This window comes from Fopius arisanus, unplaced genomic scaffold (genome assembly GCF_000806365.1).
Source record: "Fopius arisanus strain USDA-PBARC FA_bdor unplaced genomic scaffold, ASM80636v1 scaffold00019, whole genome shotgun sequence".
In the NCBI taxonomy this organism is placed as follows: Eukaryota; Metazoa; Arthropoda; class Insecta; order Hymenoptera; family Braconidae; genus Fopius; species Fopius arisanus.
This window is the reverse complement of record NW_011887758.1, coordinates 1,373,817-1,397,637: the sequence shown is the minus strand read 5'-3', so window position 1 is coordinate 1,397,637 and position 23,821 is coordinate 1,373,817. Positions and strand designations below refer to the sequence as shown.

Here is a 23,821-nt window from a genome sequence, read left to right as displayed (position 1 = left end):
GAAATCAGCAGCGCTTATGGTAACGGTCAACGGCGTAATGTCCAAGCGGCCGCTACGGAACTAAATCAGAGGCGCTACCCGTAAATATGGCGGGGCACGAGGTGGGGGTGTCGATAACATGATAGGAGCGGTAGAGATAGAGTGGGGGGAATCGAGGAGAGATTGGGGCACAAATCGCAGGGCTGATACCCGCCCTGCCGGGTCGCTAGGGATTTTCCTGGGTCTCCTAGAGTTCGTCAGCCAATCAGAGAAAAGTGTAACCGTAACTTTGATATTTTTGAAAAAGCGTCAACTTCAGTTGTCTCTTGGCAATGGAAAGCGCTGCAACAGAGACAATTAGTTGACAAATAAATTCAGAAATAACCGTTTCTCCATCGGTTGGAGGGCCATAAACAGCTAGAGAGTTACCCAGGTATTTGTGAAGTCATTAGTTGGGCAACACCATGGCATATAATATATAATTGAATAATTATTGAGATTGCAACCGTTACACCGATTGTTTTGGATCCCGAGTCCAACGCTCACAGCCTTCCTCTCGTGGCATTTCGTACTCGATATTTATTTTATCTTTCGCGATTTTTCGATGGGATTTTAATTACAGCTGAAGATATTCTGTGATAATCGGGTAATTTGAGGTTTTTTTTTAAAGATGAAAAGTGATGTATTATTTATTGATTGATTGTCAGAAAGGTTCCCGCGTTTTTAGTTGATCGCCCCTGCCCTGGGCATCACACGTTTCTCCGTCCTTCCAAGGACCTCGAGAGGTCGAGATTTTACAAAAATATTCAGCTCAGGTAGAGCCAGCCTCACACGTCCGACATTTTATACAATCCATTTCTCATTTTTCATTTATTTGTACGAAAATCGGTATTTTTCAATTTGTCACATTACGATCGGAAATATTATCAAATAAATTCAAGATGCTTGATGATTGATGGTTTTATTTGTTAACAGTAATTAAGAAGTCGAAAAGGAGAAAATGGCCCCGACAAAATCAGTAAGCAATCAGAATAAACATCCGAATACAGCGGTCGTCATGAGGAAGGGAATCACAACGAGAAATCAGAAAGCTGCGCTGGCCAACAATCCGGTGGTCGTGAGGATGCCAACAATTGTTAAAGACCCGAGGATTAAAAGAAAAGCTGAGGCCTCACCTCTCAAGGAAAAAACCACTAAACGATCAGCTTTAGGGAATATTACGAATGTGAGTCTGGATTCTTGCCTGTATAAGAATTATTATTTCAAATTGATGCTCTTATTATGAAATTTTTATAAATTCTAAATTTTTCATTATTTAATTCTTAATGATAATGTGTTTAAAAATAAAATAAATTTTATTCTACCAGGCTATTGGAAAATCATTGGGCGTACAATTACCGGAGGCGAAAAAGATTGTAAAAAAGTCCCAAATAGTGCAACCAGTGAAATCCACAGTAGCTCCAGCTCACAATCTCAGAAATGCTGAGAAAGTAGTAATTAAAACTGACAATGTGATACCAGCTAAACCAAAAGTAGCGACACGAGCTAAAGTGGCAAAAAGGACTGAGGATCATGTCGACGTGACGAGCAAAGTTCCCAATGTGAGAAGAAGTCTCGACTTGGAAAAATCCGATCAGAGTTCACTGTACGTCAGTGCCCTCGAGGATGTGCCCGAGGAAGTCTCCAAGAAAAATGAAAAAAATCTTAAACTCCTGGAGAAGAAGGAGAAGGAGAAGGAGAAGGCACCAGTAGTTGAGAAAGAGTCGATTGCAGAGCGTTTGGACGCTCCCCCCACGAGGACGCTGCCGCAAGGAGTATCGTGGGACTTTGACGTTGAAAATTGGAGTGACCCTTACCAAGTCTCGCCGTACGCTATGGAAATATTTGAGTATTTAAAGAGCAGAGAGGAAATATTTCCAATTGGCGATTACATGGAGAAACAAGTTTGTTTATCTCGATGGATGAGATCTTTGCTTGTGGACTGGATGGTTGAAGTGCAAGAATCTTTCGAACTCAATCACGAAACTCTCTATTTGGCTGTGAAGCTTGTGGACTTGTATCTGACTAAAGTCACCGTAGGAAAGGAAACGTTGCAGCTTTTGGGCGCTGCCAGTTTATTCATTGCTAGTAAATTTGATGAAAGGATACCCCCGATGATTGAAGATTTTTTGTATATCTGTGATGGTGCTTACAACCAACGAGAATTAATTAGGATGGAAATGAATGTATTAAAAATTGTTGACTTTGACCTCGGGATTCCACTCTCCTATCGATTCTTGAGACGATATGCAAGGTGTGCCAAAGTGTCGATGCCAACTCTGACATTAGCACGTTATATTCTCGAGTACTCATTAATGGATTACTCGACGATAATGTACAGTGACAGTAAAATAGCAGCAGCTGCACTTCTCCTTGCACTTCAAATGAAGGACCTCGGAGGTTGGACTTCAACATTAGAGTATTACACAGGGTACAAAGTTAATGAGATCAAGGAAATAGTCAATGTGCTCAATGAGGGACTCCACAGGAAGCCGAAGGATGCCCTGGCAACTGTTCGCAATAAATACAGTCACAAGTCAGTTCAATCAACTGAACATTTTTTACACATTATACAGTCGAAAAAAAAATTACTGATTCATTATTTTTTTTTTCTCATTGCAGGATTTTCTTCGAGGTCGCCAAAGTACCGCTCAAGGATGTGTTAGATATATAGTCGACGTGAATGTAAGTACTGCTAGCACAATTAATTGTCTGAATTCACGACGAGGATTATTATTACCTCGAAATGGATTATTTTAAAAAATGGCAGAGTGAGGAACATCATCGGTGGGGAAGGGGGTTGACAAGTCTGAAAGTTTAGCATTTTATAGCACGATGAAAATTGTCTTATGACGAGTGAAACATGACAAAAAATAATAGCCTGAGCGCTGATAAAAAAAAACTTAAGTGAGATAATTTGAAATGGCAGAGTGACAACAAAGAAAAAGATAAGACAGATTCTGCATGATCAGACTCAAAGCTAATCTCAGAACTTTTGATTTTATTTATGCATTATTATTTTACGTGAGATAACTGGTATGCTCAGTATTTTTAAGTTATTTTATTACGATATTTTTTTCTCATTTTCTTTATTTGTTGAGAAGAACTTTTGATTCATACCTACATATAAAAAAAATGATGTATTTTATAGATTTTTTTTTCATTTTCGTCATTTTTCATCAGTTCATAATATTTACTCACCTGTCCTTACCTCATTAAATATAGGTGAATGTGAGAAAATGTCTTTTCGTAGAGACTGATGCCTTGTGGTAACAATACGACAAATCAGTTGAGAGATTCCGAGAGAAGAGGCTAATGTGACATTCAAAATCTCATTGGAAATCTCAATTCATTTATGAAAATAAATTTAGTCATTTTTTATAATCGTTTCTGAAATACTTGGGTACATATATCATGTGAGAATGACTTCCTCTATGATGTAAGAATGAGTACAAAGAATAATAGAGCATCGAAATTAAAGAACAGGAGAATTGTTTTTAGATAACGGATTATTTTAAAAAGAAATGAACATACTGATGAGATTTTGATACACTATCTTTAAGAAAATCTGAATAAAATGGTTGTTTACGTGAATGAAGAAAGATGATTATTTCCTCGTGACAATTTTTTCCTCTCTCAAGACTAGCGATATGGGGAGTATATCTAGAAATGAGAAGCACAATTTTGTGTAATTTAATATATTTTCCTATATTATCCTCATAATGTAGCGTAACATTTTTCTTTTCTTCCAATTTCTATTGTATATATTAGTAATGGTAGTGTTTTATTAAATAATAATCGAGAATAATAATAATAATAATAACTATAGCACCATAAACCCTCATCGATTCCATAGCTTTGCTTTCCAAATGAATAACACAATGGTCCACCCCGGGAGCCGAATGACCGGTGGAAAACATTGATTCTAATGACAATAAGCATACATCTATTCACCTATACGATAATGAATTTTTTTTTTTATAAATTTCCATGAATTTTCCAGAAATTGTAGAAATCACGTTTAACACCTGGTACTTTAATTTGTTTGAATTTTTCAATTAATTTTCAACATGCAATGTTCAATGGGGAAATAAATTGTCAACATCTTGTTTGAATTGGCGCCAGATGTTTCAATTATTTTTTCATATTCGCCATTTTCTATAATTATTACAGATAGCTAACTCTATGGTATACACTTTTTTTATTCTCTTTTCCATATGATTTTCTGTGAAAGCTCGAGTCACTACATCAATAACTCATCATCAAACTTCATTTTATGATTAATAGTTTCATTTTCATCTTATCATCGGTCTTATTAATTTTATAATTTTAACATCCTACCTAGGTAGCTGGTCGTTATTTAATTATTTTTTATAAACAATGGATAAATGTATTTATCTGGCATCGCCTTTTCTTTATTATTTCGTATTTTCCCATCATTTCCAGTAATAGTTTGCATTCAATATATGCAATATATAAAAAGCATTTTCCATCACATTCGTAGGGTGAATCATCACAATAATTGTATTAACAAAATTCATCGGAATTTTTGATAATTCAATTATCCTGATGTCTATATATCCTATTTCGATACTCTTCAAACCAGTACGATAGTTATTATTATTATTAAATAATTATTCATTGATATCAGAAGTATTTAAATGTCTTTCATAAGTTTTATTCCCTCAAATGCCGTACCAAGTTCAACGCTAATTTATGCCTCTCGTCTACGAATGTTTTTTTTCTTCTCAAATGGTTGTCTACAATTCCATCACTACAGTAATTATCTCTGCCCAAAGAACAAGTACAAAAATTGAATTGTTTTTATTTGTTTCCGTTTGACGTCTTTTGGTTTTCATGCTGTCTTATTGCTGCCTAGATACGTGGGTTTTTCCGTGTTTTTTCTTGAATTTTTATATTTTTCATAAAAGCAGATCCGACGGACGGGTAGTTTTGTAAATCGTAATAATAATCACGTCAATGTGGGAGAGAAATAAAAAATCCTTTCCAAGTTGCTCAAAATCGAGCGAATATTGTATATCAATATCTAATATTAAATGGTAATTTCTGGTTAATCACGTAAACTTTTTTGGATGGAAATTTCAAGCATATTGAATAATACGGCTCAATCGAGGGCGAGTTTGTTACATTTTTTACGTCCAAGTAGAAGACCAGTGGACTGCCTCATTTTGGTTCAAGTAAAAACAATAAAACAATGATTTTTTTTTCCTTTTGAATTTATTATATTCAGTAATTCGCAAAGTTTGATTCGATAATTAATATCTCATACTAATCGAAGTGCTTCCTTATAGAGACAGTTTCATAATCAATGAATGTCAAAAAAAAAAATGTATACACTTGTTAATTCGTATATGTCACTTTATTTTGATTCTCATTCTTTATTATTCCCTCGTCCATTCATATAAATCTTTTAAGGCAACTTATGCCAATATATTCGTATCGTTTTGTCGAGCCCGCGTCCAGACAAACAGATATCATGGTTCTTCATTTTACTTACCTCCCCTCCTACTACTTTAAGCTCATTATCACATCCTGTATTGCAATCAAGTATTAAGCATCCATGCTTAATAATACCCTATGACTAATTTTGTTTATATGGAATTTAATAACAAAAGATTTTAGACTTTCATCAACTATCACTTATATTTTTCATATAATTTTTTTTTTTATTTTGTTTTCCAATTTAGAAAAAGCCGATTATCCATTAGGCCAAGCTTTTGCTCATAAAATACGTATATATTTTAAATGAGTTTCAATAATCAATAACTTCAATATAAATATTTTTCAGATAAAATGTCAAGCAGTGCATAATAAACATTAAAATAACTCGATAAGCTTTTAAGCCGATTATATAACTATATGATGACTTCAATTTTGATCAGAAAACTCACTCTGTAAGGAAGCCAATAAACAATTTCCTTTACAATTCTTTACCCAATGTTTTCCTCCAGTAATGGGAAGGCGTATATAGATCATACCTGTATGGATTTAATTAGCTGCAAATTAATTTGGTGACTAGAAAAATGTCAATTTTTGATGGTGCAATCCAATGAAATAAAGGCACTCACACAGTGCCCATTGCATTGAATTGTCCTTTGTCTCATTCGACTGCAGAATTTCATCCATCCACATGAATTTAACATAATACAGTCTGTCGATACTAACTGTTGAATCATCAGGGATAAATAAAAGATAAATCTTACGGAGTTAAAGCAATAGGTGCACAGAGAGATTCAATCCCATCGTATCGCAAATGATAAAGCATATAGCATGTTACTTGGTTTTTCCTATTAAATGTCACAATCTCCTGCTGAAATTTATCACAATATTATTCACTTGTTTCACAGTCGAGATTTTTCATACTAATTTCAACGAAAGAATTTCGGTTTAATGACTGGCGGATGTTAGATTATCGAGAATCACGACTGGAAGTACTTAAGGCCCACTTGCATAATTCATTCTCCTCCAATCTAACTTCAATGATGGCATAATTATTCATTTATTACTCTGCCTGTAGATTATCGATTTCATTCAATTATTTTGTGCTGCTCTGAATTTAATAATATGTCGAGAAAAAAAAGTAATTGTTGCAAGATAATAGATCATTTTCTTTTATGAAAATTAGATCATTGTGAACAATTAGTTCATGCCGAATGAGAAATATTTTTTCCTTCGTTCTATTAATTCTCATTTATCAAGGATATTAAGAGTCTGACGGTGATGGTTATTTCGCTCAGAATTCGACCAGTAGAGCTGAGCATGCTGACATGTCCTAGAACTCTAATCGATAAGCGCTACAGCTTGTCTCGTGATCTTGTAGATTAATTGTGCAACGCGATGCTGATGGTGACAGATCAATATGATTAGCTGCAAGAGCTTCCTCATTATCAGCTACCCAGTAACCGAGAGTGTCAGTATCGTATGTAGGAATCATTGTCACTTCTGCAAAAAAATCACATCCATTAATTACAATAAACTTCCGTATCTACCCTAAGTCGGCCCATTTAAATCCACTTAATAAACGACGTACCGAGATTCTTATTCTCCCAAGTCTTCTTGGCATCTAGCAGTGCATCATAGACTTCTCTACTAGGCTCAGTTCCACTGAAAACATAGTACCTAGCCCGTACACGTTTGAAAAATTCCAAGCTTGCGTAATAAGAGTTGCCATGATGTGGAACATAGGTCAAGTCCAGATAAACCGGCTGGACCTTCTTCGATTCTTTTTTCTTCTCCTTGTTGGCGGGACTATCAGAGCGCTTCTTATTCTTCATATTTTCAGCAACGATTTTTTTCGGTTGTCTGCGTTCCTTCTTCGGAGTAGGGGGCATAGCTTTATTAGATACCTCATCAGCAGTTGGAGCAGGGGATGGTAGTCTGAGTGGTTCACCCCAGTCATTGATGACATCAAAATTGAGAGAGTCTGGTGACATGTCCACCGATGAACGAACAATTGGAACTGATCGAAGATTGAATTTATCGGGTCGTTCGGGAGAAGGTAGTTTTAATGGAGTACCCCAGCCTCCGATCGGATCCTTGGCCTCGTCCTCGTCATCTCCCTCCTGGTCTTTCTCGTGTTCTCTAAGTACTTTATCAACGTCGTAATCAGCAACATCGGAGAATTGTCGTGAAGTGGTCATGTGCTCGTCAGCTCCTCCAACGACCTGTTTCTCCAGTGAAAATTTCTTGAATGAAAAATCCTTGTCATCTCCTACAGTTTCAGTGGAGTGACGGGGTGGTGGGATATCCGGTAATTGTCCGTAGAAACTACTGCTCATGTCAGCTGTTGAAAATTCTACATGTTTTTGGTCAGCTTCATTGTAATGATAAACTTGGGATGTTGCAGAGAGGGGTGAGTCCTCCTCTGAGTCCTCATGAGGTCGTTGTTCAAGCCGATGATGAGTAGTATCAATCCCTGGTTCTGCTGGAGTTGTTTTGACATCAACTTTCTCCTCAACTACCACTGTTTCACCATGTTCATTAGTCGTCTCAGTTACTTCCTTCGTTGTTGTGATAATCTCACCCTCATCGGACAATGTTCGAGTTTTCGTTATAGTCGTCTTTATAACTTCATGCGAGCGAAGGCTGTCTGGTGTAGCTGTGCTAGATCTACCCTCCGACAAATCCCTAATCCTGTCAGGTGTTGATCTCCCCGAAGACGAGGAGATTAAACTCTTGCTGAGATCAACTTTCATCACGCCTTTCTCATCAAATCCACCAGCTATATTAGATTTATCGTCGGGTGTCCCATCGTCGTCTTCCTCTATTATCTCTCGTTTAACTACAGTTTTTGTGATGACAGTTTCATACTCTGGTACTTCCGTTCTAATTGTACGTTTAATAACAACAGGTTCGCCCTCCATATTTTCATGGCTCATTTTATCAGAGGATCCAACGGTATCTTGAAGAGAATCTGGGGTGTCGATCCTTGTGCCAACATCAGGAGTTGATTTACCGGATAAGGTTGTTATGTGAGTAGTGCGAATTTCCGTCATGCCTCCAACAAAAGCCTTATGGAATTGGCTTTCATATTTGTCATCGTAATGTCGAACTTCAGGAGTAGAATACCCTGAGGATCTTCGCTCTGGAGAGGATTTTCCAGACTTGTGTTCCTCTTTGTATTGAGTAATACCACCTCCTGTTCCAGCGTATCCTTTATAGCCCTCAAATTGATGAATCTCGTCTCCTTCCTTTATAGCTGGACTTTTTCGACTTGAATGTCCTACAAAAGTATCATCTTCAATGAGGCTTTCCCTCGGTATTTCTCTTTCAATGATGATCAACTCAATTATAAGCAAGATGGTCTCTTCGTCTAATCCCTTCAACAGCGAAATTTCATGAAGAATCTTCGGAGTAATTCGTTTCTTCTTTACAATGTACTCTTGTGTTATATAGTCTTCCATCTTGGTTTTGGTAGTCAGAGGTATCTGCAAGAGCATATTAGCCTCTGGTAATCCCTTTGAGACCTGCAACTGTGTCTTTTCAAAGACATTCACATCGTCAATTATCGATTCCTTTGGAATTTTCATTTTTTCACAGATTTCGTAAATTTTCTCAATGACGATATAATTTGGCACTTCAAACAGTGCTACTATCTCTTCCAGTGCTGCCTCAGTTATCTTTTGCTTTCTGGATACGTACTGGCTTATGATGTATCGCTCAATGTTAATACGTTTAGCCTCTGATATTTCTATATCATCTTCAGCTTCCTCTCGCTGAAAGTGATCTTCATGGAATTCGGATAATCCTGAGGATTTTCGCGAGACAGCTTTTACAATATCTTCTTTATCCTCAAAAAGACTAGCTGCTCTTGATCTGCCTAGAGGAGTTTTTTCTCCAGCGTCGAAGAGACTGTGTGATCGAGATCGGTCCCGTGATGGAGCCTCTGGAAATTCCACTTCCTCGTGTTTATCAGCGGTTGTTGGTTTTTGAGCAGGTGAATGGGTTGGTGATCGAGCTGGAGATTTATCGACAGGAACTGGTGAGTCTAATTGATGTAATAATTCTTTTGTTGGGACTTTCTCATCTTTTGTTGGTTCGACCGTTGATTTTTCGGAAGCCATGCTAGACGATCGTGATCGTATACCCATATCCTTTTCAATGGCGTCTTTCATCAGTGGTTCTGGAGATTTTTGGGGTGACAGCTGTGTATCCATTTTGATATCACCTTTCTTTTGCGATATGACCTCTGGGGATACCACAGTTTTTCCCTCTGACTCGAGGGTTAAACTTGTTTTTCTGATCGGAGAAATCACTTGGGATGACTCCGGAGATTTCTCGATTAATTCAACATCGCGTGATTCTTCTGTTGTCTTCGTAGAACTCTCAAGGATTACGGTCGTATCCTCAACTTCTGGAGCTGGACTTTCCTTTTTAGGTGGTGATACAATTGAAGCGGATTCTGGAGATTTTCCAGCCACTTCCGAAATTACAGTTTCCTTTCGAATTGGAGAGGCATCACGAGATGAAGCCAATGATTTCACGTCTTTTAAACTTTCTTTTCTGTCTGGAGACACGCCACGTGAAGACGTTGCAGATTTCGAATCAACGATACTAGGACTCAGAGATTCTTTGCCGTTAATTTTATCATTTCCTAAACCATCTGTTAATTTCATTGTAATTTCTTGTATGATTGTTTTTTCGGTGATAATTTCATTGACTGCTGATTTTTCATGTTTCTCGTCACCTTTATCATCCGTTATTTTCGATATACTTTTGACTGGTGAGAGAGCTGCGGGAGAAATAGTGGATACAGTAATTTCCTCAGCTGATTTTATATCGACAGATGCTCTCGGAGTACCACTGGTCAAAATTTTCTCATCTGGACTTGGTGTCCTCTTCTCAGTTATCTCGGAATGTTTTGTATCGGCAGAGACCGTTATAGTTTCACTGACCGAGATTTTGCCATCGGAAACAGTCTCCTTCATGTCAGTCTCGTCAGATTTGATATCAATGGATGACCTTGCCGTACTATTCATCTCGACTTTCTCATCTGGACTAGGAGTTTTTTTATCGTCTGGTTCTTCTTCTTGTTTGATATCAATAGATGAAGTACCACTAATTGAGACCTTGTCATGTAGACTGAGTGACTCCCTTTCGGCAATCTCCCCACCTATTTTGATATCGACAGATGCTGTCTGCTCACTGACTAGGGCTTCGTCATCTGCACTGGCTGACTCTTTATCAATAATTTTCTCTTCTTTTTTCTCTTGTTTAATATCCATGGGTGCAATTGGGGTGGTAACTGAGACTTTGTCCTCTAGTTTAGGTTCTTCGGTAATCTTCTCCTCCAATTTGATATCAATTGATGCTCTTGGAGCTTCGCTCGCGACTCCATCAGGGCTGGGTACCTTCTTATCAGTAAACTCAGGCTGTTTCGTTTCAATTGATGGCGCTGAAATTCCAGTGATTGAGATTTTGTGATCGTCATCCTCGTCGTGTTTGATATCAACGGATGCCCTTGGCGTGCTGATCGATACTTTTTCATTTGGACTAGATGTTTTTTTATCGCTAGTCCCCTCTTCGTGTTTGACGTCAAGAGTTCCACTTGAAGTACCACTAAACGCGACCTTGTCATCCAGACTAGATGACTCTTTGTCAATAGGTTTCTCTTCTTGTTTTATATCGATAGGTGCGCTCTGGGTGACTGAGATTTTTTCATCTGGACTAGATAGAGTTTTATCGATGGATGCTCTTGGAGTTTCACTGACGCAGACTTTTTCTGGACTACGCTGCGTTTTTTCGATAATCTCTTTTTCCAATTTGATATCGACAGATTCTCTGGGAGTTTCACTGACGGTGACTTTTTCATCGGGGCTAGGGGTCTTCTTATCAATAGTTTCCTGGTGTTGTTTAATATCAATGGATGCCCGTGGAGTATCACCAACCACGGCTTTCTCATCTGGACTAGGGGCTTTTTCATGACTTTCATCAAGTTTTGAATCAGCTGCCACCACTGGAGTTGAAGTCGGAGACATTCTTTCTTCCTCTAATGTGTGAACTTCCCTGCTTGGAGAGGTATCACGAGGGGACGCTAATTTAGGGCTTCCTATGACAGGACTTACAGATTTTCCATCAAGACCCACTTCAGGTTTAATGTCAATTGATACTCTGGGGCTTGCAGATATTTTTTCACTGAGAGCAAGACTTTCTTTTCGAGTTGGTGAAGTCTCTCGTGGAGAAATTGACGACACGCCTTCAGCAATTGGGCTGGGAGATTTTTTGTCAATTGCAACGTCTTCGGGTTCCAAGTCAACTGACAATCTGGAAGTCCCGCCGATAGCAATTTTCTCATCGGGTATCAAAATCGCGTCGGCATCATCTTTTATATCGACAGATGCTCTTCGCGGTGATATTGATGAAGTATCTTGAGGAGTGATTGAAGACTTGCGGCTTCCAATGGTTGGGCTCGGTGTTTTCTTCTCGTCTTTTGTGTCTCCAGATTTTGAGTCAATTCCTTCTTTTTCCAAATCACTCGTGGGCAATTTCTTGTCGGACCCTAGGCTCTCTTTTCGAATAGGTGAAGTATCACCTGAAGATGTTGAAGATTTAATACTTGGAGCAATAGGACTAGGCGATTTGCCGTCGCCAATTTTTTTATCAGATTTTAAATCAATTGATAATCTTGGACTCGCTGATACTTTTTCTTCAGGAACAATAGTTTCTTTTTCTGATGGGGATTTATCTCGTGGAGATGCTGGAGATTTGATACTCTTCACAGGAGATGTTTCACCGACTCCTGGCTCTACACTCAATTCTTCCAATTTTCCAACAATCTGGTTTTTAATTGGTGAAGCACCGCCGGGAGATGTCGGCGATTTTTGAGAATCAATCATTTTTTCTTCATGCTCTGCTAGAGGGGCACTCGGTAATGCTTTCTCTTCGACAGTTAAACTTGATCTATGAATTGGAGAAATGGAGCCCGCTGGACTTGGGGCTGTTTTCTCATCAAACTTTTCAGCTACTTCAAGAGACTCTTTTCCATCATGACTAATGCTTCCTCTTCTGATTGGAGAGGTTGAAGTTACACTGGGTGACACCTTCTCATCAAGTTTGTCAGCAATTAAACTTTCCTTTCTCACCGGCGAAATATCCCGCGAAGACTTTGCATCAGTTACTCTCGGTGTTGGAGATTTCTTGTCATCCTCATCAATTTTCATATCAGACTCCACGATAAGCTTCTCCGTTCTAATTGGGGAGACTTCCCTGGATGATTTCGTCGATCTGACATCTCCAATGCTCGAAGCTGGTGATTTTCTGTCGTCTGCAACAATATCAGCTTTAACATCTACACCTTCAGTGAGTAAACTCTGTTTACGAATTGGAGATGTCTCTCTGGATGATTGCGCAGACTTTATTTCTGTGGGACTTGGACTCGGCGATTTTTTATGATCAGATTCAGTATCTGTTTTAATCTCGCCATGTTTGCCATTATCCATAATCGGTGGGGGTTTTGTTGTATCAAGTGATAAATTGTCTTTAGAAGTTATCGATAATTTATCGGTAATGGTGGGAACCCCAATCGTTGTTCCAATAGTACCATCCAGTGAATCTTTTTCTTCACTCAAAATTCCTTTCTTGATTGGCGAAATTTCTTTCGGAGGCGTCGGTGATTTCCTGCTATCGGCGATTCCATCGATATTCTTCTCTTTCTCCCCTGATTCGTGATCGTCCAAAGTTTCAGGGGCAGACGATTTTTTCACTTCATCATCCTTTAATGAGGCAACGCTTGCTCTTCGCAGGGGTGAAGTCACTTTCTCTTCCACGCTTTCCGATAATTTCTCTTCCGATTTTTCTTTTTCTTCAATCAAACTCTCTTTTGGAGATAATGAAGCAACTGGAGAAATTGGTGGTATGGTAGAAGATTTCTCATCGATTTCTACCGCACTTTCTTCCGGTTCCTCCTCTTTTGTCTGTTCTTTTGGAGCGAGTGAAATATCAGGGCTTGCGTCTGATTCCTTCACTTTTTCTTCATCTTTCCCAGTTGCTGCAACATCGGGAGATACAGAAGATTTTTCAGTGTCTGGACTGGGACTGGGGGATTTTCGCTCCATTTTTTTATCCAGAGTTTTTAGATCAACAGCTTTATCACTTGGGACAATTGTTGAACTTATCTTCGTTTCATCAGCCTCAGCTTTCACGTCTGTTACAATTTTATCCTTTTCCACAGCAGTTACACTTTCTTTCCTAATCGTTGCATCTGGATGATCTGCACTCGGTGCTGTAATTGGCGTTGCAATTGATTCATCATGAGCACTATCTTTTCCATCAGGTTTAATAATTGGTTCCTGACTTATAGTACTGTCTCTCCTTGAGGTTTTTATTGCGGTAGGCGTTACCTCCTCCTGAGTTAGAGATCCAATACTGGAAGATCGTGACTTATCGAGAACCACATCAATTTTTTCCTTCTCCATTGTTTCTTTCATCAGCGTCGGCTCTTTCTCTACAGAGACGTCGACTTTTTCTTCCTGTGGGGGCACTTGTTCTAATGGTTTTGCATCTGGGATGGGTTTGGCATCAACCATATCCCTTTTCATTGGTTCCTTCAGAGGAGATTCAGCAAAAACACTCTCTGCTGGTGAGGCGTCTTCAGTTTTGTCATAATCTGATGGCTGTTTATCAATTTGATCGAGATGCAGATCTTTCATGGTTTTTTCCTCGACAGCGGGAGCAGGAATTTCTGGAATCTTTTTTTCCTCGGTTTTAGATCTTTCGATACTGTCGTCCAAAGTCTGAGAATCGCGCACACTCGTGGGAGATTTATCCAAACTGTCCTTCGCCGAAATGCTATCTTTTTCAGGAGTGCTCTCATGTGAATGCAGAGAATCTTTGTCATGTTCAGTTTTTATTGGAGAACCCTTGAGTGAATCGTCTGGAGTAATCGATTTGCCAAAGGTAATGCTTCCGGTTGGACAGATAACGGTTTCATCACCGCCATCCTCACTAGTTGCTGTAACAATCATCCGACGAACTGATGATGATTCGTCATCCACTTCGGACTCCACTGCAGACACTTCTGGTTCCTCATGTGATACAATAGTCTCTGCTTTTTTTATTTCGACTGGCGATTTCTTTCCATCGGTGTCGGTTTTTATTTTATCAGTGATAGACAGTCGGGGTTTCTCTATTGATGATTTGTCGATGAGTTTCTCGTCAGCTTCCATAACATCACTGGTGTCTTCCTCCAAAACTTCTCCTCGTTCCACTCCAGCTGTTTCAATTTTCTCTTTCTCTTCCGAAAATTTATACTCTTGTTCGACAGCTTCGAAACCGTCATGAGCCTTCTCTGAAGCGAGTTTTTCCTCGTTCAAGGCATCAGACACCATCTCATTCCAAACTCCCTCTGGAATTTCGACCACTGAATTTTTCTGGAGTTTCTTTGTAATAATGATTTTTTCAATTACTTCAAGCACCACGTAAATAGGAATTTTCCACGTTACATGTATTTCTTCCACAATTGTCCGTGTGATTTTTTTTCCTTTGCCAATATAATTGTCGAGAATTTCGCACTCTATGCGATGAAGATTCTCAACTTCTCCTGCTGACGGAACGATTATAAAATCTTCAAGATGTTGATCTTCCTCTACAGACTTTCCTTCCTCTTCTCCGTCGCCTGCATAATCCAATTTCAATTTTTCCCATGTTGCATCATCAACATCCAGAAGTGATTGCCTCTGCAATTTTTTCTGAATAATTATATATTCTATAATCTCAATAATAACGTATATAGGAACTCGTCGTTTAACATGAATTTCCTCAATAATGTTTTTTGTTATCTTTTTATTTTTCGTCAAGTATTCGTTCAATATTTCTGACTCGATTTCTGATCTCTGTTGATCCGTAATCATTGAGTCGTCCGCTGGAGTTTCGGCCTTCGTATCGGTATCTTTCTCCTTCTCATCGACCCCGCTGATTTTGGTCTTTATTTCTACTTCCGGTTGTTCTTCAGGCTGTAAAATTTTAACATCAGCCACGACAGTATTCTGCGGCACTTTTTTCTTAGTGATTATCTCCTGGATAACGTGCATAATTTGTTCTCTAGGTACACGCCTAATTAAAATTATGTATTCAATTATTTCAATTGTTATTTTCTCATTCTTGGCAAAGACCAACTGCCCAATGACTTCATCAAGAGTCTTGGCAGACTCGATAATGTCTTGAACTTCTTTAGGAAGTCCAGGTCTTGGGAGATTCGAAGCAATAATTTCTTTTTCTAAGTGAGTTTGGAGCTTCTCACTGGGGAATTTTGGCGATGCTGGAAGTGAATCAGGTGTCACAATAACGTACTCGGCAGTAGTCGGAGCTATTTTATGTTCAAGTGAAATTTGGGCTGGTTCAATTTCCACTGAATCGCGCCTGTCTTCTTTGCTGTCAATTTCTGGAGGCTCATGTTTTTCTTGGCGTTCAGGCACTTCAATCTTTTGGCAAACTTCTTCAACACCCGCTTCCATAACGTCGATGCCCTCTTGTTCTGTGAGACTACGTTTTCTCCGCTGCACAGAAACTTCATCCTTCATCAAATCTTGGCAAATAGCTTTTGCATCGGACTTGTCTGCAACTTGCTTTTCAGAATCTTCGACAGGCTCTACTTCAACGGTTTTTTTAATGCACGGTTCCTCCTTGCATTCCAACATTGAAGACGTTTTTTTCTCAACCACTTCTTCGATTTCATCTTTCTGAGTAGGGCTTTTAGCAGGTGACTCGAAGAGGGCTTTTTCGGACAAGAAGTCATCTTCTTTCAACACTTCTGCGACTTTCTTAACAATTTCGATGACATCTTTCGGTTTTTCATCAAGTAAAATACCGGCAGTACCTGCGAGTACTTCACCTACTTCACGTACAGCCTCTTTGACATCTCTCACTAAATCAGTGCCATCTCCTTCCTCATCTTCATCTTCATCATCTGCAGGTACAACGAAGTGCACTTTCTCAGGTTCTTTTTCGTCCACCACAACTCCATGCATCTGCGGTTGAATCTCCTCTAATTTCTCCACAACTTCTTCAAGAGTATCTTTTACTTCATCTTTGGTGGATACTGCGAGTTCCGCAGCTCGTTTGAATTCTTCCTCAACGATTTTTTCTTCCAGCGATTCCAGGGAATCGCGGAGGCTATCTTTCACCGTTTTAAATTTCTTTGAGGCTTCCTCGAGAAGGGCCTCAACACCATCGGCATCTTCCAAATCGTCAAGAGCTTCAATTGATTTATGTAAGCTATCAGCCGGAATTTTTTTGGTTTTGTCCTCTGGTTGCGATGGTTGAGGAGCCGGCGTTGAGAGTACAGTCTCTGGTGGTTCTACCGAATCTTTTTCTTTTTCTGTTTCTTTCTCTCTCTCTCTCTCTTTCTCCACAACTTTAGGGAGTTGAACTTCGGAAACAACGGTAGGAGCAGCATCGAGGCATAGATCACCTTTAGGAGAAGTTGATTTAGATGAAGATTTCTCATCGATATCTTTTTCCGAATCCCTTCTACCCTTTCCCGTCAATTTGTCCATTCCCTTCTCAAATTTATCCGCAACTTTACCAAAGAAACTGAAAACACCCTTTTGCTCTTTACTCGGTGATTCTTTCAGTTCCTGAGGAGCACTAATTGGTGCTTGAGCTTTTTCATCTTTAGATTTCTCAAAATCTTCCATTTTGTAGAGTTTCGGGTCAACTTCTTCATGCACAGGCAGATCGGCTACCTCATCGGGAGTTTTAACGATGTCTCTTTGGAGTGCTTGAGGACCTTGACGAATATTAAATGTTCGCACCTCAGCTTTCACCTCACTGGGTTCAGCGGCTAATGGTGTTATATCCTTGGGTTTTTGCGGCACTTCCACTTTTTTATCGTCAACCGTTTTTTCGGGTACCGATGGCTTCGCCGCATCCACAGGAATTCGTTCGTCCTCAGGCAAAGTTGGTGCGGTGGTAGTTGCACCTGACTCTATAGTGGATATACGTTCCTGTGATTCTTCCATTTTCTCTTTAGTTTTTTCCACTTCTGGCTTAACGTCAGTATCTGTTTTCTTTTCAGAAGAATCCAATTTCTCAGGACTCAAACTCGATGGCTCTTTTGTTATATCCTCACTATCTTTTTTCCCTGAATCGTCTTTCTCCTCTGTTTTCTGGAGTATTTCAGTTGCCGATGTGATTATCCCTTTCATTTCATCTTCAGGCTGCTCTTTGTACTCAGCGAGAGGTGTGGTTGCTTTCTCCGGAGTCTTTTCTACTTCTGGATGAGGTTTCTTTTCAGATGCATCATCACTTTTCTCGCGCTCCTCCATGATCCCCTTCTCCACCGCCATTTCTTTCTCCTCGCCTTCGTCCTCCTCTTCATCGATCTCTTCCTCGTCCTCCTCCTCTATTTCCTCGGGTTCCAATTCTTCCTCATCAACGACCTCTTTTTCCTCGTACTCCTCATCTTTTAGGATTTTTTCCTTTTCCGATTGGGCTGCATCCAAGAAATGCTTATGCTCAGCTTCCCCGCTGTGCACAGAGTCCTCAGTGTCACCTTCCTCTTTTTCGATAATAAGATATTCATCCTCTTCCTCGGTTAATTGCTCCTGACTGGCTTTCCTAGTCGGAGTTTTTCGTGGTACTTCATCAATGTCAGCAGTGACATCGTCTTCAGTCATGTCCTCAGTAATATCTTTTTTATCGGTGGCATCCCCAGTTACTTCATCCTCACCGTCAATCCTGCTCTCCTTTCTCGCTACTTCAATTCTTTCCGCTTTTTGCAGTACTGCCTCAATCTCCTCGACAACCTGGCGTTCCTCTTTAAGATCAGCCAGAACCTTCGACTCAATTGAATCAAGTGACATGTCCTCTGACTTCTCCGTCAAACATTTGTCCGTAAATTTAGTCATTGAATCAATTTCAATTGCTGATGGTGTTGATACAGTTGATGAATCCGCTGTGCCCTTTTCAGTCTTTATTTTCCTCATGACTCCATCTTTATCGGACTTTACTGAGGCAGTTGGGGTGCTCTTTGCTGATTTTATTGGACTACCAGCAACGAATTTAGCTTTACTGGGACTTCCACTGGGTTTTGGTCGCCTTGGCACAGGTTTTTTCTCCGTGGGTGGAGTAGCTTTAGGTTTAGCTGCTGCCTTGGACATGCTCATCCTCTCTATATTTTTCTGCTCAACTACTTTTCGATTATTAGCATCTTTAGCACTCTTGGGTGCAGCCGCTGGTAGAACTTTGGCTGCGGTTTTTGGTGCAGACTTTGCTGGTGCTGCTTTCACCTTGTCCTCAGGTTTAGGTGAAACTCCATTGACAATTTTCTTTGGTGTCGGTGCTTTGGTCTTCTTCTCAGGGGCCGCCTCGGCTTTCGCTTTTGGAAGAGAAATTTTTTGGATCGGTTCTTTGGTTATTTTCTTTTCTTTACGCTCGGGTTTCGGTTTCATCTCTTTGATTACCGCAGTTTTCTCAGTTTCCGGTTTATTTTTTATCACTTCAGTCTTTTTAACATCATCCTTGATCATTTTCTTTGCATCCTTAATATCCTTCAATTCCTTATCGATTTTCTTAACGTCTTTAACACCATTTTCCTTGATATCACTATCAATTTTCTTATTTTCAACAATTTCCTTCTTTTTCGGAATAGGTTTGGGTTTCTCCTCGCCCTTTTCTGGTTGAGTCAGTTCGATTTTCTGTTTAGTCTCATCTTCACGCTTAGCTTTTCGCACCTCTATAGCACGTTTAGTCTCCCTATCCATAAGATTCATCTTCTGAATTTTCATCGGTTTATCCTTGAGTGCAACTAACGAAGCCGAGGGTGATATGCTCTTTGCCGTGCACCTCGGGTGCTTGAGAAATTCAAGATGCCTGAGGCGTTCAATGCCTTCAAATATTTTGTGCTGAGGTGTACTACCTGGAAATAGTATTCTCGTTATCGTGTCCTCGGGATTGGCAGGCTGCCATACTAATAATGCACATATTGATACGAGATTTTGAATGGGAAATGTCAAGTTGTTCGAGTCTTTCTTATGGGAACCAGCGAATAATTTCCAATCGCCCGCATTCCACTTTGACAAAAATTCGCGTACCTCGCGGCTGTCCTTGCTTGGACTCAAAACATACATGTCCAGTGTACCATGGCCAACTTTCTGATAAAGATTTATTGGCTCGGGCTCTCTGTAGCACGGATGTGGCCTGAGATTTATATGCTTGAGATTGAGCATCATCTCTTGTCCCAATTCAGTTAAACTGAGAATCAATGGATCGAGATCTTTATCCCCATCGGGTGAATTCGAGTGCTTTCGCTCGACGAGATTGCAAAAGAAGTGTCCAATATGGGGATAAACCTGCATCTCCCGTTTTTTACAGAGCACACTAGACATACCCCCAACGTTGCTATTATTCATGCGTGTTAATAAGACAGCATCAAGACGATCCAAGTGTCTTGTGAAATCCCAGAAGCAAGATTTTCTGGCGAAGCCACCATCGACGAGCATATTGAAGCCATTTATTCCGAAAAGAGCTGCATCACCCTGACCACCAGGGAAGACGTACAATGTTGGATGGCTGAATCGAATATTACCAACGACATCAGATGGTTGCATCAGTTGGTCCAGCGCTTGTGGTACTAGGTACTGGCTGATGTAATTTGTGAAACTTGTTATTGCAGGTACACCCGCTGTTAACACGTCATCGGGATTAAGCCGAACTCTGCAGGACCTACATCATTTATTATCTCAACATTATTATTAATTCTTCGGTTGGATTTTTTTTTATTTCTTGATATTCATTAATTTACCTAGTACAGGGTTCTTTGGATAGACGCTGCACAGACCATTCGCCAATGGCTGCGCAATTAATATCCACAGTTACGCTATTTTCATAAGCCCGAAGCACTCTCTGCACATCGTGCTCGTTAAATGCGTCCAAAAAGTCAGCGAGGCTGAAGGTTCCATCCTTCAAAATTCAATACAATAATTCAATTGAATTTTTTTCACAACGAGTAGCCGAATATATAATAATTTATCTTGTTATAATAATGTCAGACCTGCAGTATCCAGGAACCATTCTCACTGAACGTATAACCGGCGTGAATAATGTGCCGATGCTTCGTGAAACTAGCGAGTAAATTTCGAATGCATTGAAGTAATGTATTTGACTGGGGATGAATTAAAATTTCTGTCACTAGATTCTCAGTTGCGTATTGAATCAATCGTTCACCTGCAATTGCCAATATTTATCATAACAATTGTCGCACTATGGGCCATTGCAGTTGATCATAATTGATAATTACCATTTCTTGCTTCTTCACCCTCGGGTGCCTGAGCAACCAAAGCTTGAAGCTCCTTTTCCAAATCGACGTGACAGTTGTCTTTGTCCCACGACAAAAACCCTTGAAATCAATCAAATATATTTGAGTATTCACTGGTGTCTTATTCGTATTACACAATATGCGAGTTTATTGTTTTATTTGAAATTCGGCTGAAAGTGAAATGTCTGCCGATCGATTCGGCCCAGTGAGAACCACGTGACGGGGGTGCGGCGTCGGTGACGTCACTGGGACCGCCCTAAGTAAAGCAGCGCATTCTCTTTTTTTTTTATTGTTCCTTCTTCCTTCTTTTATTTATTACATTATAGATATATCCTCTAATTTTTCAAGAGCTCGCCCAACGGACTCTTTTGTTATCGCCCGATTCCTCCTTGTCACTCTAATATTGCAAATTTAATATCGCGAGTGATTAATCTCTGACACGGACGAGTGAAATTAAAAAGAAAAGGGTAAATTTGGAAGCGAGATGTTCCCCTACACTCGGCGATATTTTGTCGTCGTCAAGGCCAGGTTCAAGAACAGAATAGCAGCGCGTCTGATCTCGATTTGGATGAAGTGCAGAGAGAAAGGACAAAAAAAGTTAAAGAACAGACTGCAACATGGGAGGGAAAAGATGAGGGGAATGGCCGAATACCAGTGATAAATTTAGCCTATCTCAGTATTTTCACGAGGGAATAAGTACATGGGGGTTTGTCCTGAATTATTGTCCACTGAGTGTGTCCCTTCTATTTAGTTATCTATTTTTAAATTAACAAAGACTCATTTCCAGAGATGCTGAATTATTTTACCTTTGGCAATTCGATTGATTATGAGATCTTTGTGTTGTGCATTATGAGGTTCAGGAAGAACTACAAGTAGATAACATCCGCTTAAGGGTGACGGCGGTGGATGCTGTGAGCCTGCTGCTGGAGTACCAACTCCTGGTGTTGGTATAGCCGCTTTTTCCGGTTCACCATCACTCTTTGGAGGCTCCATTGTACTCATACCTCAGAGACACAAGATGTTCAAATTAAAAATCAATTACTACAGACTGATTAATCACCACTGCGTCAAGTGTTAGTGCAGTGCGTCGGAAAATGTTAGGGAAGAGAAATTTCCATCACGGTTTCATTTTCTCTAGCGGTTGTAATCGGTTCAATATTTTCAATACAGGAAAAATCTTTAGTGCGAATAAAGCAAAAAATTAAATGAAAAGAAAATTGTCTGACCCGGCGAAATCTACTGCGCAGGATCTAGGGAGCTCTCCTGCGTAAAAATTATACTCCCCGACTGCGTTTGCGCATTGATGATTCATGTTAAATGCACCCTATCAGCTAAGTTATGAGTGAATGCAAAATTAAACAGGAAAAAAGGGCAGGATACTGTCACCCTTCGCTGGGTTCAATCAACGGTAGCTAAATTTTTTATCTTTCCGATGGAATAAATGCGGTGAATGACACACTACCAGCCCCTGAATTATCGATCCACCCAGCTTAGTCATCTATATATTGGCAATGGTGCCGGTCAATTATTCCAACATTTTTTTTTCCCTGAATTCCCTGTAGAAAATAAAAATTCACCGACATTTCCTCAGAGTTCTATAATTTTCATCGCCAAACATGAATGAAAGGACATTCCCGCCGGGGATTCATGAAATTTCAATAAAGATCGGGGACTTGAAAAGCCGCATTCATGCGTCCTGAAAAGCTTTCGAAATGCCTGCACCAAAATTCTATTCAATCTCACCGGAATATTCCGAGTGTTAAATTCATGTGACACATGCGGTATATCCTGCGGAAGAACAACTATATATATAAAATTTCAACTTTGTGAGTCAAAGTCTCCCCCCTATCTCTACCCCGTATAGTTGCCGCATTGCCCTTAGTAACAACCCCTCCCAACACCTAACCTCCACCTTTTTTTTTTATTTCCTCCTGTCCATTTCAATTCCACCTAATAAATTTTATACGCGATGAGAATAAATTATTCTTCATTTAACATTGGTATTACATCAGACGGTCTTTATAACGCCTGAGAAACTTGGGAAATTTCACTAGCTCTAGTACGGCTTCTCGAACATTGTCTTACATCATAATTGAAAAGACATTTTTCTAAACAGCCGAAGCCCATGAAATAATTATAAAAAAATACCGATCTCTGCAATAGCTCAAAGTAAATAAATTACACAATTCCTTCAATTACTTACCAAAAAAATTGGTATATCTTCAGAGTAAATAGTACCCAACGCGCGTCGAGGAAAAAAAATGTTCCAATATCTTCAATCGAAGCGAAGCAGTGAGGAAAAATCAACAGTCAATATAAAAAACTACTAAATACTAATTATAAAAGAAATCCGTCACTATCCGTCTCCCCCGTACGTTGCAAGTCCTGCAGAATCTTCACTGGTAGATGGATTGACGAGATTGATGCACCAGACCGAATTGGGAATAAAATCCTTGAAATAGACTAAAATAAAAAAAAATGGGGCGTACGAATCTAGCTTGTCACGAGCAAACGGTTGAATCGAGCTCGTGGAAAAATGACGGAAGATTGTTGGTACGGATAATATGAGATTCAGTGAATTTTTTTTTAATGTATAGCACAGCTCGACTGTCGAAAGAAAAGAAGCCTTGGCAGCAGCTCACATTGAGGGCTGCCGGCTCTCTGACAATCTCCAGAGGAAGCCCTCGCCGCTTGCGCTCTCACTTGCGCCGGGGGCAAAACGCAGACAATTCCCTCTCCACGATTTTCTACCCGTTACTCGTCGCAGTGACGTTTACCCCTCTATTCCCTTTTCTCAACGATTCTACAACAAATTGAGCAATGTCATTGGTTGACGCGTGCCAAACTCACCCCTTCAAACTCCCACCCACCTTTCCTCCCTACTCCTTCATCCTATTTCACTGCTACAAAATTATTACACCGGGTTTGTGTCAGTAGAAAATAGTCAATAGGTTTTCTAGACATGGAGACTGGATGGCTGGATGGCTGGATGGCTGGCCGGCGAATGACCGTTTCCACTTGTCTTAGTCC

General features: G+C 39.8%; 2 protein-coding genes across 3 annotated transcripts; one reads left to right on the top strand and one right to left on the bottom strand.

Annotated features, from left to right (window-relative positions):
- The first annotated feature begins 298 nt into the window (after positions 1–298).
- Positions 299–4,133, top strand: CycB3 (cyclin B3). The gene is made up of 4 exons (XM_011300889.1): positions 299–412; positions 955–1,204; positions 1,347–2,554; positions 2,641–4,133. The coding sequence occupies exons 2-4, from the start codon at positions 980–982 to the stop codon at positions 2,690–2,692; spliced, it is 1,485 nt and encodes a 494-aa protein (XP_011299191.1). The 5' UTR covers positions 299–412; positions 955–979; the 3' UTR covers positions 2,693–4,133.
- Positions 4,134–4,235: 102 nt separating this feature from the next.
- Positions 4,236–23,433, bottom strand: LOC105264187 (microtubule-associated protein futsch). 2 transcript variants are annotated; one of them, XM_011300888.1, is made up of 8 exons: positions 23,167–23,433; positions 22,995–23,064; positions 21,598–21,795; positions 20,774–20,872; positions 20,528–20,700; positions 20,279–20,436; positions 7,070–20,199; positions 4,236–6,981 (listed from the first exon to the last, which is right to left on the bottom strand). In XM_011300888.1, the coding sequence occupies exons 3-8, from the start codon at positions 21,791–21,793 to the stop codon at positions 6,812–6,814; spliced, it is 13,926 nt and encodes a 4,641-aa protein (XP_011299190.1). In that variant the 5' UTR covers positions 21,794–21,795; positions 22,995–23,064; positions 23,167–23,433; the 3' UTR covers positions 4,236–6,811. The 2 variants fall into 2 exon arrangements, with proteins under 2 accessions (XP_011299190.1, XP_011299189.1); XM_011300887.1 differs by having other exon boundaries at positions 22,995–23,433.
- Positions 23,434–23,821: the final 388 nt, after the last annotated feature.

Bases quoted from the DNA above. Each gene is read 5' to 3' on its own strand.
- LOC105264187 (XM_011300887.1), bottom strand. From the start codon at position 21,793: ATGAGTACAATGGAGCCTCCAAAGAGTGATGGTGAACCGGAAAAAGCG. The intron at 20,873-21,597 runs GTAAAATAATTC...ATTGATTTCAAG, and splicing joins AATCAATCGAATTGCCAAAG to GGTTTTTGTCGTGGGACAAA. The intron at 20,701-20,773 runs GTAATTATCAAT...TGGCAATTGCAG, and splicing joins GGGTGAAGAAGCAAGAAATG to GTGAACGATTGATTCAATAC.
- CycB3 (XM_011300889.1), top strand. From the start codon at position 980: ATGGCCCCGACAAAATCAGTAAGCAATCAGAATAAACATCCGAATACA. The intron at 1,205-1,346 runs GTGAGTCTGGAT...TTATTCTACCAG, and splicing joins CTTTAGGGAATATTACGAAT to GCTATTGGAAAATCATTGGG. The intron at 2,555-2,640 runs GTCAGTTCAATC...TTCTCATTGCAG, and splicing joins CGCAATAAATACAGTCACAA to GATTTTCTTCGAGGTCGCCA.